At 42.2% G+C, this 14,992-nt stretch overlaps 1 protein-coding gene across 3 annotated transcripts in view; it reads left to right on the top strand.

Annotated features, from left to right (window-relative positions):
• LOC112143547 (E3 ubiquitin-protein ligase znrf2) overlaps positions 1 to 11,348 on the top strand; it is a 28,956-nt gene extending 17,608 nt beyond the window's left edge. Inside the window, exons 2-5 of one of the 3 annotated variants that reach the window (XM_024267600.2) lie at positions 3,364 to 3,459; positions 7,644 to 7,749; positions 8,134 to 8,207; positions 8,349 to 11,348. In XM_024267600.2, the coding sequence (XP_024123368.1) occupies positions 3,364 to 3,459; positions 7,644 to 7,749; positions 8,134 to 8,191 (260 nt within the window). In that variant the 3' untranslated portion in view covers positions 8,192 to 8,207; positions 8,349 to 11,348. The remainder of the gene's footprint in view (positions 1 to 3,363; positions 3,460 to 7,643; positions 7,750 to 8,133; positions 8,208 to 8,348) is intronic. The other 2 variants (XM_036215859.1, XM_036215858.1) reach the window with 2 other exon arrangements.
• Positions 11,349 to 14,992: the final 3,644 nt, after the last annotated feature.

Raw genomic sequence — 14,992 nt, forward strand, 5'->3', positions numbered from 1 at the left:
TTCTGATCCGTACGGACCACGGATAATCCGTGATCCGCAACACCCCTACTATAAAGAGAAATACAATAATCATTCGGCAGAACACTTTTGGTAGCAACATCCTTCAAACTGATGTTGCTATTTGTGGTTTCATGCTCCAAGTTTGAGGTTACAACCTCAGTGACCAAAATATAGTTTTTGACTCAATAAAAATTCTTAACACATTTTTTAATGGACAAATTATTACATTATTTTACTAAGACATTTACATGTGTGTTAATTTAAAACATAAGTTGAATTTAAACAGAGAGAAGGTCACAACATAAAAACCTCAGATAAAAAACACTTTTTTCTAAGTAACCCCTTAAATCTCTAATCAGTTTTTGCTCTCTGGTTTTCCATGAATACTTCTGTGAAGAGTTTTATTTTCTATCACAATTGAGTTGTTTCTTCTCTTTAGCTCAGCTAAAAACACTCCTTTACACCCTAAGAGGAGAGCTGTCAGTCGGTCACCTGTTGCCTAAACCAGATGAGGTTTTCGTATTTTCTATATTTTTTAATAAAACAAAATAGCATAAAATCTATTAATAAACAGTATGAACATGTCTTTATTGTCTTCTAACTGTAAACATAAAACATGCAGAAAAAACAAGACCAGATTTAGCAAACGGGAGCAGATTGACAGAAAATGCTCTTCTCTTAATTCTTTCTCCACAGGATTCATTTTTATATTAACCATAAAAAAAAATAACTTAAAAACATTTCAATGTTTTGAATATTTCCCATGATCTCACTGACAGCAAAGATGCAGCTCTGTAATGCTACAAAGAGACTACTAATACAGTTAATACAAAGTGGATTCATGTCTGTTATTATATTTATAAAACACAGTTCTTATAAATTTTATATGAATTCATGTTCTTTTATTTATCCGCCACGTCTTAAAGTCCGCTCTGTGAAAATGACCGACTTTAAACCGATCCTCTGTGTTTACATTTATAGACAACACATGGGGCAGTTCGCTAGCATTAGCGGCTAGTAACGTAGCATGCTAGCGTCAATGTGTAACAACAGCGCTGTCTTCAAATCAACACTTTTATTAAAGGTTCTGTTGCTGCTGTAGACCAGCAGTGTTATCCTCCAGTTCTTTCTGGATCCGTGTGGAAATGGCTGCATGTCCCGCTGCTGCATCAGCCAAAGCTAACTGCTACACAGACAGAGACGATTAGTAGTCCCCACCCCACCCACCAGGGTGGTGGGTGGGGTGGGGACTACTTGTGTTTCACGTGCGTTTCTTTTTTTGATTTTTTTTATTTTGAACAAGCTTCCTCTCTTTCTGCCTCACTGAATCTTCTCTGCTAGCTGCAGCTTTCATGCGCTGCAAGAGCTGACTTTACGCCGGACTACGGAAGCGCAAGAGAGCAGAGTATGGGGAAATAAAATCTTGATTTTCAGAAAAATAAATCGTGTAAAACATAAAATTTGAATAAATCGATTAAATCGATATATCGTCCAGCCCTACTTTCTTCCAATGAAAACAGTAAACTGGGATCCTAATGAGAGACGTGGAGCTGCTCTTTATCTGTTCGCTGTTGTTGCTCTATCTTAGCTAGCTGAAAAAGGCAGGTAAACACATTGGAAGTGACCGGGAAGGATCCACGGAATTTCTAACACAAAGGCCCGATCCAAATACTCACCTTAGCCCCTCCCCCCCCGATTTGAAGTGGCAGTCGAAGTGATAGTCGTGTCCGGAATTATTATTTTGTAAGTTTCACACTCCAAACAGAGGGGTCCAAAGTCCACTATCGTGAGAGTAAACCGCATCGTGCTAAGAAGTTCTTTTCTTCACTTTGGTGCGCTCTGAACCACAGAAGTTTACATTTAAATGTAAGTAATGACTTTATGTTGTAGTGTGATCTTTTTAAAGTTATAAAAATACCGTTGTGATGTGTATTCAAGCGCTGGAAGCTCCGCGCTAATGCTAGCAGACCGGTGAAATTGATGACGTCATCGAACGAAAGTCGCATCCGAAATATTAGACACCATTTCTTCATCACCCTCCGTTTGGAGCAAGCAGGGAGGGATAAAAGAAGGCGGAGGGCTAAGGGGAAGGGAGAAGCATAGAATTCAGATCGGGCCAAAAAAGCCCAGGGCTGACTCACTTGAGGGTTGTTTTACCCATAGCCGCAGGCAAAGAAAGCGCTAACAGCACCACCTGGAGGCTGAAAGTATATTACAGTTGTAGAGTTTTGGAACACCATAATTCATGAGAAACGGATAAGGGGTTTTCACTAAACACTCCGCGGTTATCGCAGCCACACCTTAGCAGGTCAAAAGATAACCTTTGGCAGGCCAAATCTGGCCCGCGGGCCACACTTTGGCCACCCATGGTTTAGAGACTGTGTGAAGGAGTTCTGTGGGTTCAGTCATGGGGAGGTTGTCTCCAGGCAAAGCTGTTCTGCTCTCAGCTCATTGACTGTGTCTTAGAGCTTGTTGAGTAATTTTGGCTGCCTCACCTGTTTAGACCCCAACCTGCCCGCCTACTCCACCCCACCCCCCACACACAGACACACTCACACACCCTAAGTTCTGCTGAAGGTTTCTTCTTAATCTTCCATTAAGAGAGAGTTCTTCTCTTCTCCATCTATCAGGGATTTCACAAAAACCCCTTCCATGTAATCTGATGCTCACTCATTAGATTACTATTATAATTCAATCAGGTCTTAATGGAATTTTCCAGATTAAATGAGATTCTAAATTTCAGCAATTTTTCAAGCTTGCCTAGTTGACCAAATCAGATGAAGGAAAAGACTCTTACACATGTAAGTAAGTATATGTGTAGAAGTAGTCTTGGTCATCCCTCAATTATTTCGTTTTCTAAATGGCGTATACTTGTATAGCGCTGCCTACCCTCCTTCGAAGGCCCAAAGCGCTTTACAGTCACAGACTCATTCACACATTCACACATTGGTGGTAGCTCCGCTGCTGAACACTGGTGCCAACCTTCCACCAGAGGGTTAGGCGTCTTGCCCAAGGACACTTTGACACATGGGTGGGCAAGGTGGGAATCTATCCCACAATCTTCCAATCCGGAGATGACCGCCCTACCGCTGCACCACGGCCGCCCTGGAGGGTTCAGATGTTCTTGTCATGTTTTAAAGGGGCCAAATCAAAATAAATCTTTTAAGATTAGGATCCCATTACAGAAACAGAGTGAAAAGAGTAACAGGAAATCAGTTTTATACCATGTTACTGAATATTAAACCAAACTAAGTGATGCAGAAGATGCAAAGAAACTAGTTATTGGCTGGTGTTTGTGTGTTTGCTTCATACTCCACTACCCTCAGATCTTTCATTTGTCTTTTTCTTTCTTCATTTATTCAGGGGTCAAGTGCCCTGTGTGCTCCAAGCATGTGTCGTCAGAGGAGATGGAGCTCCACCTGGTTCTGTGTTTGACCAAACCCAGAGTCACGTACAATGGTTGGTTGTCCTCTTCATGTCTACGTTTTTCCTGTACTGTTTTGCATTTTTTTACACATTTGCATTCAACTTCCAAAAGCCTACTTCATGAATCCACCGATGACCACTCTTTCTCCTAACAACAGCATCATTATTCTGTCAATGTGTGAAAATAACCAACTTTCTCACAAGATGAGACGCTCACAGCTCCTTGTTATGTAACTAAACTATTCCTTCACAATCTGTGTAACGTTTCTTTAATAGCTTATAATTGTTGACTGATGCTCAAAGCCTGATGCCAGGATCCTTTTGATCGTAATCCCATCACATGACTACTTGTCTGTCTGCAAACCTTAATAGAGAGTTTTTAAAAGTCATGAGAATCCTGACACTGTAGTCAAAAGCAACAAGAACCATGTATATTCAGCAGATTCATGTGAAAACTGTTCTTCAGCATCTTCTCTTTCCTGCAACATCCAAATACACAAAACCAGAAAAAAACATCTCACGCACAGAAGCTTTGAATGCTGCTGCTCTGTTGAGCAGGATTTTTTTTAATGTTTATTATCTCTTCTTGTGTGTACAAACAAACATTCTGCTTCAAATTCCATCTGGCCTCTTTCCAAGGACTATGTCCTCTGTCCCTGGATGGTCTTCATGGCAGTCCTTGGGGGAGCTCCTTGTTGATTTTGTAGAAGTTCTTTTGGGTCATGTAGGTTTTCTGTAGGTGTTCTGCTGCTGTTGATGATTTCACACAAACACTGCTCAAAAACAAAATAAAAAACACTTTCAAAAAACTTTAGACCTCTGAAAAAGATCATGTACGATATGTATGCTGATCTGAAATGGATAATGTGTGAGGAATGACATTATTTGATGAAAATGATCCATGGACAAAGAACTGAAATAAATGACAAGCCAACAATCTAAATGAAAAAAGGATGATCTTCTTGGCTTCTCTGGACCCTTTCCTGTCTGACACAAGAGCCAGGGAGGACCTGCTTTCTCTCTCAAGAAGCACAAGGTGCTACTGACTTATCAGTTCTGATCTTCTACAGCACACACCAGTAGACCCACTAGAGGACCTTGGATCTTCAGACCACGCTCATAAAGTCTGTTTCTGAACAATATGTGACCTTCACACTAGTGGAATGCTACGAGGAGCTTTTGCAGTGCTCTTTACCCAAACTGTTAAAAACCTGTCCAACTGATGGGTTGAAGATGGTCCGGTCTGGTGAATTCTCCTTCCTCCTCATGACACTTTGCCAAGTTGGTTTTAGCTATAGCTAATTGTCTGTTTCTTTCTGGAGAAGTTGGACTAACTGTGTGACTTTAGCATGGTCCAGGCAAAAGTCAAAGCTAGTCACCAAACAGTCACAAAAGATGTTGTTGGAAAAATGTTGCCCTTTAAAAACCATTAAGCTTAAGATAATCATGTCATTCTTCATCCTGAATCTGTATCTTCATTGGAACAGCAATGTTGAGTCAAGCTAACATCTCAAACTGAATATAGATGCTCTGCTAGACTAAATCATAAAGTTTAAGAAATGACCAAATTAACAGAAACAAGAGCTGCACCAACACACTGCACTAAACAATGCACATTTATCATGATCACAATATCTGTGATAACACTTTTTACAGCCACGCTCCAGCTTCATCTGTGACGTTTATTTTGCCACTTTTCAAAAGCAAGTGGCTTAAGGTGCTTTCACACTAGCACCCCTGGGTTTCATGAGTTTTTTACACCAAGTAAAACCTAACTGATAAACCCAAACAAGGATCAAAGGTTTTAGTGTGAATGCTTGTCGTTATTTGTATCTGCTGTCACACAAGGTCAAAGGAAAGACCGGTTCCACTGTCTACAAGGAAGTCCCAGAAGTGTCAAAGTCCAGTGTTCTGCTTATGAAGTCAGAAATGCCTTAGAGGATTTGTGATTGGATGATCAGTCAGAGAAACCTTCATCGTCATGGGGTGAAGTGACAGGAAGACAAGGAGGATGTGTCATCAACAGGAAAGCTGTTTCACAAAGAGGAAGAAGAGGGTTCATCTGGGCCAGGAGGCGGGAAATGAAGCTTTCCCCTTCCACCCCCACCCGGCCATCGCTTGCTTTTATCAGAACTGCACAGAATGATGACAAAATGTTGTTTAGAGTCTGCACACTTCATTTACAGACTGCTAACTTCCATTACTTCAGAATCATGCAGGTGTAGAAAAATGAATCAGAAATACTATGAAGGTTGGAAACATGAGTCAGCTTATGAATGAACTAAAGCTCACATCAGCAGAAACAATAAGGGTGTGTCCTGGGGGGAGGCGGGGGCAAATGTTCCTGTTAAAATCAACATACTCAGAGATAAAGCCAGAATGACTGAACTGCTGCTACGTCATAGACGTTTGTCCCTCAGCTCAGCTGCCGTCTCTGCGCTCAGCCCATAAGAAGGAGCTTCTGCAGGATGATGCGGGTTAATCCCCGCTTACATAAGCCCCGTCCCAGTGACTCTCTGCTGCTGTAGGTAATGCTGTGGCGGAGGGGAAAGCCAGAACAAGCATGTGTGGCTGCAGACATCCATGCAGAGAGATGCGAACACAGAAAGCCAAACTAACGCTCATGCAGACACAATTATTGTTTTGCACAGTTTATTTTGAGGAAATTTTAGATTTTTTATTTTCCCATTGCGTTGCTTTCTTGAGATGTCGTTCAGAGGAAGGTCAGCCAGTCTGTCTCTCGCAAAGCACAGATGTGAAAATGGCAGCTTCTTCTGCAATGCAGAGGAAATGAAAAGCTCGTCCAACAACAAAACAAGAACTGCCCCCCACCTAACGTTTGCTGATCCCCTGCGTTAGCGTTTAGTTTCGTGTGTTGGAGCAGCACGACATGCGGCAGTTTTCAACAGGATCCAGACAAACCTGCTGGGCTTTAAACAGCTCAGAAAGTTCAATAAAAGGGTTGATTTGGAGACGGTGGGGTCGTTACACACAGATGCTATGAAGCTATGATAACAAGCTGTTCCGTGTGTCACCACCACTATTTGTAATCGCAGACCAGTTTCAAGTCAGACAATATCTTCAGGACTGGACTTTAAGATGTGGCGGATAAATACAAAAGAAAAGGAATTCATAGAATGAAGCGCTGCATCTTTACTGTCAATGACATCATGGCAAGAATTCAAAACATTTTCATGTTTTTAGGCTGTTTTTGTTGTGATTTCATATAAAAGATGAACCAACTGGAGGCAGAAAATAGAGAAAAGGTGCATTTCCAGTCAAGGCTTCTAGTAAATCTGTCCTTGTTTTCTCATCAGGTTTTAATTTAAATTTAGTCAGATAACATTAAAGACGTCTTCATGCCATTCATGGATCACTTTTTTGCAGCCTAATTTTCTTGAAAGAAAAAAAAAGGTAATCAAAAAAGTCCTTCTCCTCAGCTGGTTCAGACTTATGTTACAGGTCTTGGGGTGTTTTCAGCAAGAAATCAGAAACAACTCATTTGTGATGGAAAATAAAACATTCATAAACGGCATGAAGACGCCAAAAGCAGAGAGCAAAGACTGATTGGGGAGTGAGGGCTGTAAGCTAGAGGGAGAGAGTGTAAGGAAAGGGGGATGTGATATCAACGGAGACTTACAGTCCCACCCACAACTCAGAGGTGAACTTCTGATGAACTCCTGCTGCTCTGTCCTAGGAAAACGACAAGTTTTTTTGCCTAAAAACTGCATCATAAGAATTAAAAGACCTATGAGAACGCTTTGAAAATAGATCTGTACATATGATTGGAATTTTAAAGCTTTCAAAGTGCAAAAGGATTTTGAAGAAGTTGAACACTGTCCCATTCCTTCGTATGGGTGGGGTGGTCTAACCAAAGAACTACAAAAAAAACAAAGAACAAATTGTCAGAAATAAGTTGGTCACTCTTCTCCTGAACGAGCTGCCCCTTAAAACCAAAAAACAGCTGAAGGTGTGACGGAGTTTAAGCACGCAGAAAACATTTAGACAGTCTTCCATGTCCATTGTGTGAATATGTCCATTGTGTTGAAGCCTTCACACAGTTATCGGGTGACTGCTTCACATTTTGACATATTGCACTCTAGAATCGTTCATTTCTTTGTTCTTCCACATCTAGAGAGCAGCACATGTGAGAGGCTTTTACTCTGAAAGTGTTCATCTGTTTTCCTTCTGTGGTTTTGACTTGTCCCGCCCTGCAGAAGATGTCCTGACGAAGGATGCAGGAGAGTGTGCCATCTGCCTGGAGGAGCTTCTGCAGGGAGACACTATTGCCCGCCTGCCATGCCTTTGCATTTACCACAAGAGGTGGGAGCTTCTCTGAAACATGCAGTGCGAGCCCTCCACCTGTGCTGCTGCAAGGATGTTTTGGGACAAAATCAAGAACTGAGGGCCCAGTTTTTAAACTTCTCTCTGTTGTGGTGTCAAGGAAGACTTAAAGTGTTGTTGGTTATGGATTTGGATAAGGCAAGGAAGCCTAAAAGAGGGGGATTTATTTTACGTTTTATAATCAATGAAATCTTATCAGTTCTAAGGTGGACAGTGTAAAGATGCTCAATTGGAGGTGATGTGCTCTATCTGTGTGTTGAACTGCTAAAAACAAACACGGTTTTATTTAGGATGTACTTAAATCCTGGATAAAAGCTGGAAAAGGAAGCTTATAACCCAGAGCCTCTGACCTCCTGTCTGCAGCTGCATCGACGAGTGGTTTGAGGTAAACAGATCTTGCCCGGAGCACCCGTCAGACTGAAGCTTTGTTTGCACAGGTAACCTTTGCCCCAAACATGTCAGGAGTCTCGTTTTGAAGTCTAGTTGTCCAAACCGTGAAGCTGCAGCCACAGCTCAGACTTCTCTGGAATCACCTTCTAATTTTGTTTGTCTTTGTTGTGTTTGTCATGTGGGGCCAGCAACTGGACCTGGAGACGAGCCTCCGAAGGAAAATGTGAATCCTGGGAGACAGACGGACACTGAGACCACTGTGACACCTCCTCTCCTCAGCAATGTAGACTCCAGAGTGCCAAATCTCATTCAAGCACTCTTCAGGGATTCAAACTTTGTTTTTACGCCTGAGTTGCACATCCTTTAAACGGACCCGCCTCACCCTGGATCATCCCAGCCCTGAAAGTTGCAGGTTCCTCTGGGGTTTTCTCCTCAGACAGGTTGGAGGAGATGGGCGTGGCTCCCCATCTGTTGATTTCTCCCAGTGCCTTGAAGTGATGGAAGTCATCAGTGGTGCTGCAGGAGCCCCCACCGTAACCACTGAGCCAGGACAGACAAGCTGCAGTCTGTGTGTGGATGTTAGTCAGTATGTCAGTGTGTGTAACTGAGTGTGCGGCTGACTGCTCAAACTTGTAATCATCTGTGCTTCTCAGTCATCAATGAGGAGGGCGGGGCCTCCTAGTAAATGAACCATAAAACTTCATCATAATTAGCAGGGACATTTTAAAGAACTGTTTTGGTTAAAGAGGAACATTTTTTTATCCTTTGATGTCACAATCAACCCATATCTCTGTTCGATTGCTTATTTTACTGCAGGTGTGAATGCTGCCAGCAGCTGTGGAAACTCTGAAGGAAACTCTTTGGAGTGACTCGCCTAATGCAACATGAGATGAAGTAGAAAACAAACCAAAAAGTTTAAGGCAATCAAAAAATAATAATTAGGAAGGCAATGTTGTTGATACGACTCAACTGCACAGAATGTGATCACTTCTCCAAAAATGGTGAGTCATTCCAGAGGTGCAGGATTGTGTCCGAATGGTATGGAGCTGGAAGCAGGCAGGAACCAGGCCGGCTCTGGAAGCTTCCTCCTGACACCAACAGGAATGAACGCAAATGTCTTTGTCGGCCTTTTCATAGTCTGCCTCTGATGCTGTGTTCACAACAAACACCATTCGTGCAACAAATTTGCATCCTTTCTTCATGTGAGTGGGAGGAGCTACAGTCAAATGTTTCCAGCCTCATCTCTGCATTAGTAAACACCGAAGATGTTTAGTAATCAGTTTATTTATGTTGACAAGCTCTAAAAAGGCACCAGTAATCCCTTCTCCATGTCTGGGTTCATGAGATCATGAACCCAGACATGGATCGTCTCTGTCTCCCAGTTTGAAGACTTGCTCTCCTGCATTAGTCCAAGGAGGGAAAAATAAGAATAAAACTAGAGGAAGTTTTTTTTAGAAATTATCTTCATACAGAAAGGGGGAGGCAAACAAATGGCAACAATCACCTCCTCCTGTGTTGTTTTGGACTCCTCCTGCTGATTAACACGTCACAGGTCTAAGCGGCGTTCCTGATTGGTTGTCTTGAAACAAAGTGCCAAAGTTCAGACATTTGAGCAGTGAACCCTGAGACACAAGCTGCAGCTAGACTTCCATGCTAAACGCTGAAAATGCACCGCAGGACCTCTTAACCAATCTGAGTGTTGTCTTAGCATTGAAACTGGACGCCTCTGACCACGAATCGTCTTCTGTGTGAACACGGCTTGAGAGGAACTGGCCTCTCTCCCTCTCATCAGCTTTGGACCTGCCTGGCTTTCAGAGTCAGAGCAGGAGTTAGTGGAGGTGCACATCTGTTCATTTGTTCTGCTATAACATAGAAAATGACCTCCTCGCCCCAAGAGCGAGCCAACCATCACCTGAAGTCTGCCCTCAGAGACTAAACTGTGAAGATGGGAGCAGAGTCGGGGTCTTCCTGGGGGAGGGGGATGCAGGCTTCAGCAAACAAATCAAAGAGATGAATGTGACCCCAAAATTCTGTTTTTGAGGACCATCAGTAAATCTGCTTTCCCCCAATCTCAAGTTGAGTTTTTTTCTGGAAGAAGAGAAGCTGCATTTGATTTCTTGCTGCTGCTTCCTGCTGCTAAAACATCCTCCAACAGACTCTTCCTCCAGCTCTCTTGTCGTTCTTCAAAGCAAGCTCCAGACAAAAGCTGACCCACACAAAGCGTGGAGACTCAGCTGACAGATTCCTGTGAGGACAGATCCTCCATCAGACAGCAGATCCAGCTGCAATCTGAAGACACAAAGCGATGCCTGTGAGACATGGATCGCCGCCGTCTGCAGGTTCTGGGACAGATGGCTCCACCCTCTCCCCCACAGGACGCTGACTCGACAGGTCTGGACCCGTTAAAATTCCAGAGACAAATGTGAACCTGGTCTTTGGTGGATGGTGTGGAGCATTCTTAGTCTAGCTCCACAGCCTGGAGTCCATGAGCTGAGCTCACTAACTTCCATTTTAGTTAAGCTAAACTGCGTCTTTCTAACGGGATGATTGTACTGAGGATGCAGTTTGTGCATCTTGAAGCCCTTTACTGCTGCAGAGCCGAAACATATCAAACCCCTGTGACTATTGAATTCAGAATGTATCAGACTTTGGACTTCTTTTGTACACTTTTTGTGAAAAATGTGGAAATGTTTGATGTACCGTGCTGAAGTTCAGACTGTCAGAGCTGGGGTGTATCAAGGATGATCAGCTGAGCTGTGGAGGGAGTTTTATCATGTTTGTGGAAAATCCTCCCAGATGTTCTGACTGCACCTCTGGTGACAGAATGGAACTGCATGACGGAGCCCGTTGGCACATCTGTGAATTGAGTCGCTGCACTTTCAGAACAACTAGAAGGTTTGAGGCGCAGACTGCTGAGTCTCTGCAGGACTCACAACTTAACAGCACATGCTCACTGATGCTTTCCTGAGCAGAAAGGAGGCGGAGCGGAATTCAGAAACATGTGTTAGTATGAAATAAATGATTGTAAGGCCATTCCACATGAAGTCTGGTTCATGCACCTCAGCAGCAGCAGAACCTACGATCACACTGGAAACGTCCTGAAATAAGACTCAAGGATTCAACCCAGAAACACGGTTTGTTTGGACAGAACGTGTCTCATATTAAACACATTTCAGTTTGCAATTTCATTCGTCTCTTTTTTATTGGACCTTTTATTTTAACATCATCACAAGTGAAATTTGCTTTAATTAAGATGCATTTTGTCAAAGCCAGTGGTTTTGACAGAAATATTATTTGTTGAGGAGCTGGGTCTTATGTCAAGTGTTTTTTTTTTTTTTCAGAAATATGACTAAAAAGTAGACTTCTGGACTTGTTAAGAGCACTACATTCTTCTCCTTTTTAAGAATGAAATATAACTATCTCATAAGTGAAGTTCAATAAAAACAGCAGATGATAACACTAAATAACCCAGTGAAGTGTCTAGGAGACGTTGTGGAGTCTAAAAGCTGACAGGAGGACAGATCTGTGAAGCTCTCCTTCCTGCAGTGATGCAGGTTTAGGTTTAGACTGAAGGAGCAGCTCAGTGCTCTCATGGTCTCATCCAGAGGAGGAAAATGAGGAAGAAGATTGTCCAAGAAGGATTCCAGGTTCTGTTACACATTCCTCTCAATCGCCACAGTCACAGACCCAAGCGGACATCCCAGAACGGAGCCGGATCTCCTCACCAGTTTGTCAATCCTCTTCCTGTTCCTGTCAGTGGACCCTAGGCTGAAGTGAAAGGGGGAAGGACTGTACCCTGTGGAGCTCCTGTGCTGCAGAATACCTCATCAGACAACCCAAAGTTCTTGATAACGGATATTATTCAAGGTAGTGTTTTTACAAGTTCTCGGTGATAAATCTGATCCAGAATGTTCTCTGTGGAGTTGGAGCTGTTTCATAAATCAGACTTTAAACCAGGAGTCTGCAACTTTAGGCTCCAGATCCACATGTGTCTCTTTTATCTGTCTATGGTGGCTCATCGGCCAAACATTAAGTAAGTCATGGAGGCTGCTGATCCAGACATGTCGACCGTCAGAGTCAGCAGCTCCTGATAATGTCTGACTAACCAAAACTACCTAAAGAAAACAAATAAACAAAGCCTGTAAACTAAGACTACCAAGATCCAAACTAAAATAACAAAACCCAGCAGAGTAAGACTGCTGAGGACAAAGAGGAGAAAAGAACAAAAAATACACAAATGAAAGGAAAATAAAATGGCAATTTTTAAAGTAAGGATTACTTAATTAGCATTTATTTAATTTAGATTAGTTAAATGTATAAATTGATGTCTGAGGTTCACATAGATGATAAACTGTGTAGGTTTTTACATCCTGTTGACCTGAAGACGTCTTGTTTGATCAACTCTACCTCCAGAATGAACAGATTTTATATGGAAAGAAAAACTTTGGTAAAAAGTTTGATCTGCTACACAACATTGGTTACTAGCTGTTCAGAGGTAATTCATATTTATTATTAAAAAAGAAGGTCATGAATGCAAATCCAAATTTCTTAAAAACTAAAGTAAATCTTCTAGGTTCTGATCAGTAGAAAACGATTCCAAATGGCTCTTGTACTGTTAAAAACTCTAAACTCTGGTTTTTGACGTTCCTGTATTTTTTTCTTATTGAAGTCATCACACAGAGGAGTATTTTTGCTGAAGAACATCACTGCTGCTCCAGGAAGACATTTGAAGATGAAGATCAAAAGCTTGGGTGACCTTTATTTTCTAAATTCCAAACATTTTTTATCCATTTCCTGTGAGGCTCAAACATGACCTGAACATGTCTGCTCACCACAGCTGTTCTGTTTAAAAACTGCTGCTGTGGACTCTCTGCAGTGTAAGCAGCTGTGTGCCTGCTGACACTGCAGAGGTGCTGCTGAAAACTTGCTGTTCGGACCTGAAGCTTCATCGCTGCATCTGCATCTCTGCAGAATGCAGAGCAGGCCCAGGTTTCTTGGCTGCCCCGGTCACTGGTGATTCTAAAACACAAAATCTTTAACAAACTAACTTTTCAACCATTCTAGCAGATTCTGAAGGAGAAAAGCGGCATGCAGAATCTGCTAGAATTACATTGATCGTGGTCAGTAAAAAATGAAAGGGTTTTAAAGGGTTAACCCATCAAGTGAAGGGAGAAGCTGTGGAAGTTACAACAGCTCCTATTTGCATGTTTCTCTGCTTGCAGGCGGCAGACAAGCTGCATCATTGTGCAACATCACTTCCTGTTTTTGACAAGAAAAGTTCCCACAGAGGCAACAAATGGTAGCCACTGGTTTCTGGAGCATTCCTCAGCTTCAGGTCCATGTGAGCTCCAGAGAAGTCTTTTGTTTGAGCCACAGCTCAAAGATATAGGGAGCATAACAGAAACATCTAAATCAGGGGCGTCAAACTCAATTACACAGGGAATAAATATTTATTGAACACACTAAAACACTGTAAAAACACAACTTTTTGTCATGGTGCCCCTGCACTCCTGTTCCACCTCCTGATTGGACTCGGCACTCAGCACTTCATCTCTTGTCCACTATTTAAGAGGGGCCTGCTCCAGCATTCATCCCTAACTGGATGATTTTGTGGTCGATGTCTGCCTGTCTTCCATTGAAACAGCTGTGTTCTGCTGCCATGACTCAATGCCTAACAATGGTGCCTGTGTGTGCACGTCTGTCTATAGCAGAGAGTGGGCAAGGGCCAGTCCAGTAATATATATCAATGGTTTAATCGTACATCCATCAGGATGGTCAAATGGCAGTAGAACCTTAAAGATCCAATGAAAACTGTTTCAGCTCTTTTTAGCTAGTTCTTGTAGCATTTTTTCATGATGGAGTACAAATACTATCATTCAGAGGTTGGAGTCACTGCAAAGTGAAAGGGAAGAACTATTTTTTTCAATCAAAATAACTAAACTAATCAGAAATACACTATACATTATTCATGTAGTAGATTATTAAAAATTACGGTAGTATTCTGGCTCCAAATATCCGTTTTTTTTTTCCACAGACTAGAGACCCATTTCCAGCAATCATCACTCCAGAGTTCTAACGTGTTCTCTCATTGTGTCAGAAGGTTAACAGGCTCTAACCAGAGTAGAAAAAGAAGTGGAGGTCCTGCTGCACTAGTGAACAAGAAGATAAGTTCACTAGAGTCTCTAGTTTGAGAACTAGACGCCTCACAGCTTCCTTCATGAAGTAATGCCCACAGACGGCAGTGTCAACATCTACAGTGAAGACTTCAGGATGCTGGCCTTCAGGCAGAGCAGCAAATAAAAGCTTTTATCTGAGGCTGGCTGAAGAAAAAGTTGAATATGAGTAAAAGAAGATAGAAACAAGATGAATAAATGAGGATTTTTCCAAGGAGTGCTTATATTCCAACTCCCCTTTGCTGCCTGTCCCAGCCGACAGTCCCTCAAATGCGCACTCCAAGCCTCCTGTATTCATGCCATTAAAAAAACAAACAAACAAATCCTAAAATAGATTAAAAGAACTCACATGAAAAAGATACAGTCCACTTCTATTAACTCCAATTATAATCACTGGTGACTGAGCTACAGGCTGCTGATAAAAATCTTGGTGTATCCTGTAGCTGTAGCTCTGCCAACTTATCATAAAACCTCGGAGTGAGACTCAGAGCAGAAAAATAAATCACTGTGTGGCGGCATGACATGAGACCAGTCAAGTGTAGTTTTGTGAAAGTGTAATTGTAAACTAAAGCACCACAAGGTAAAAAGTGATTAATCAGAATAATAATAAAATAACCATTGACTGTGTATGAGAACTGGACTGACTGAGTGTGATGTCA

Source organism: Oryzias melastigma, linkage group LG16 (genome assembly GCF_002922805.2).
Source record: "Oryzias melastigma strain HK-1 linkage group LG16, ASM292280v2, whole genome shotgun sequence".
NCBI classification, from domain to species: Eukaryota; Metazoa; Chordata; class Actinopteri; order Beloniformes; family Adrianichthyidae; genus Oryzias; species Oryzias melastigma.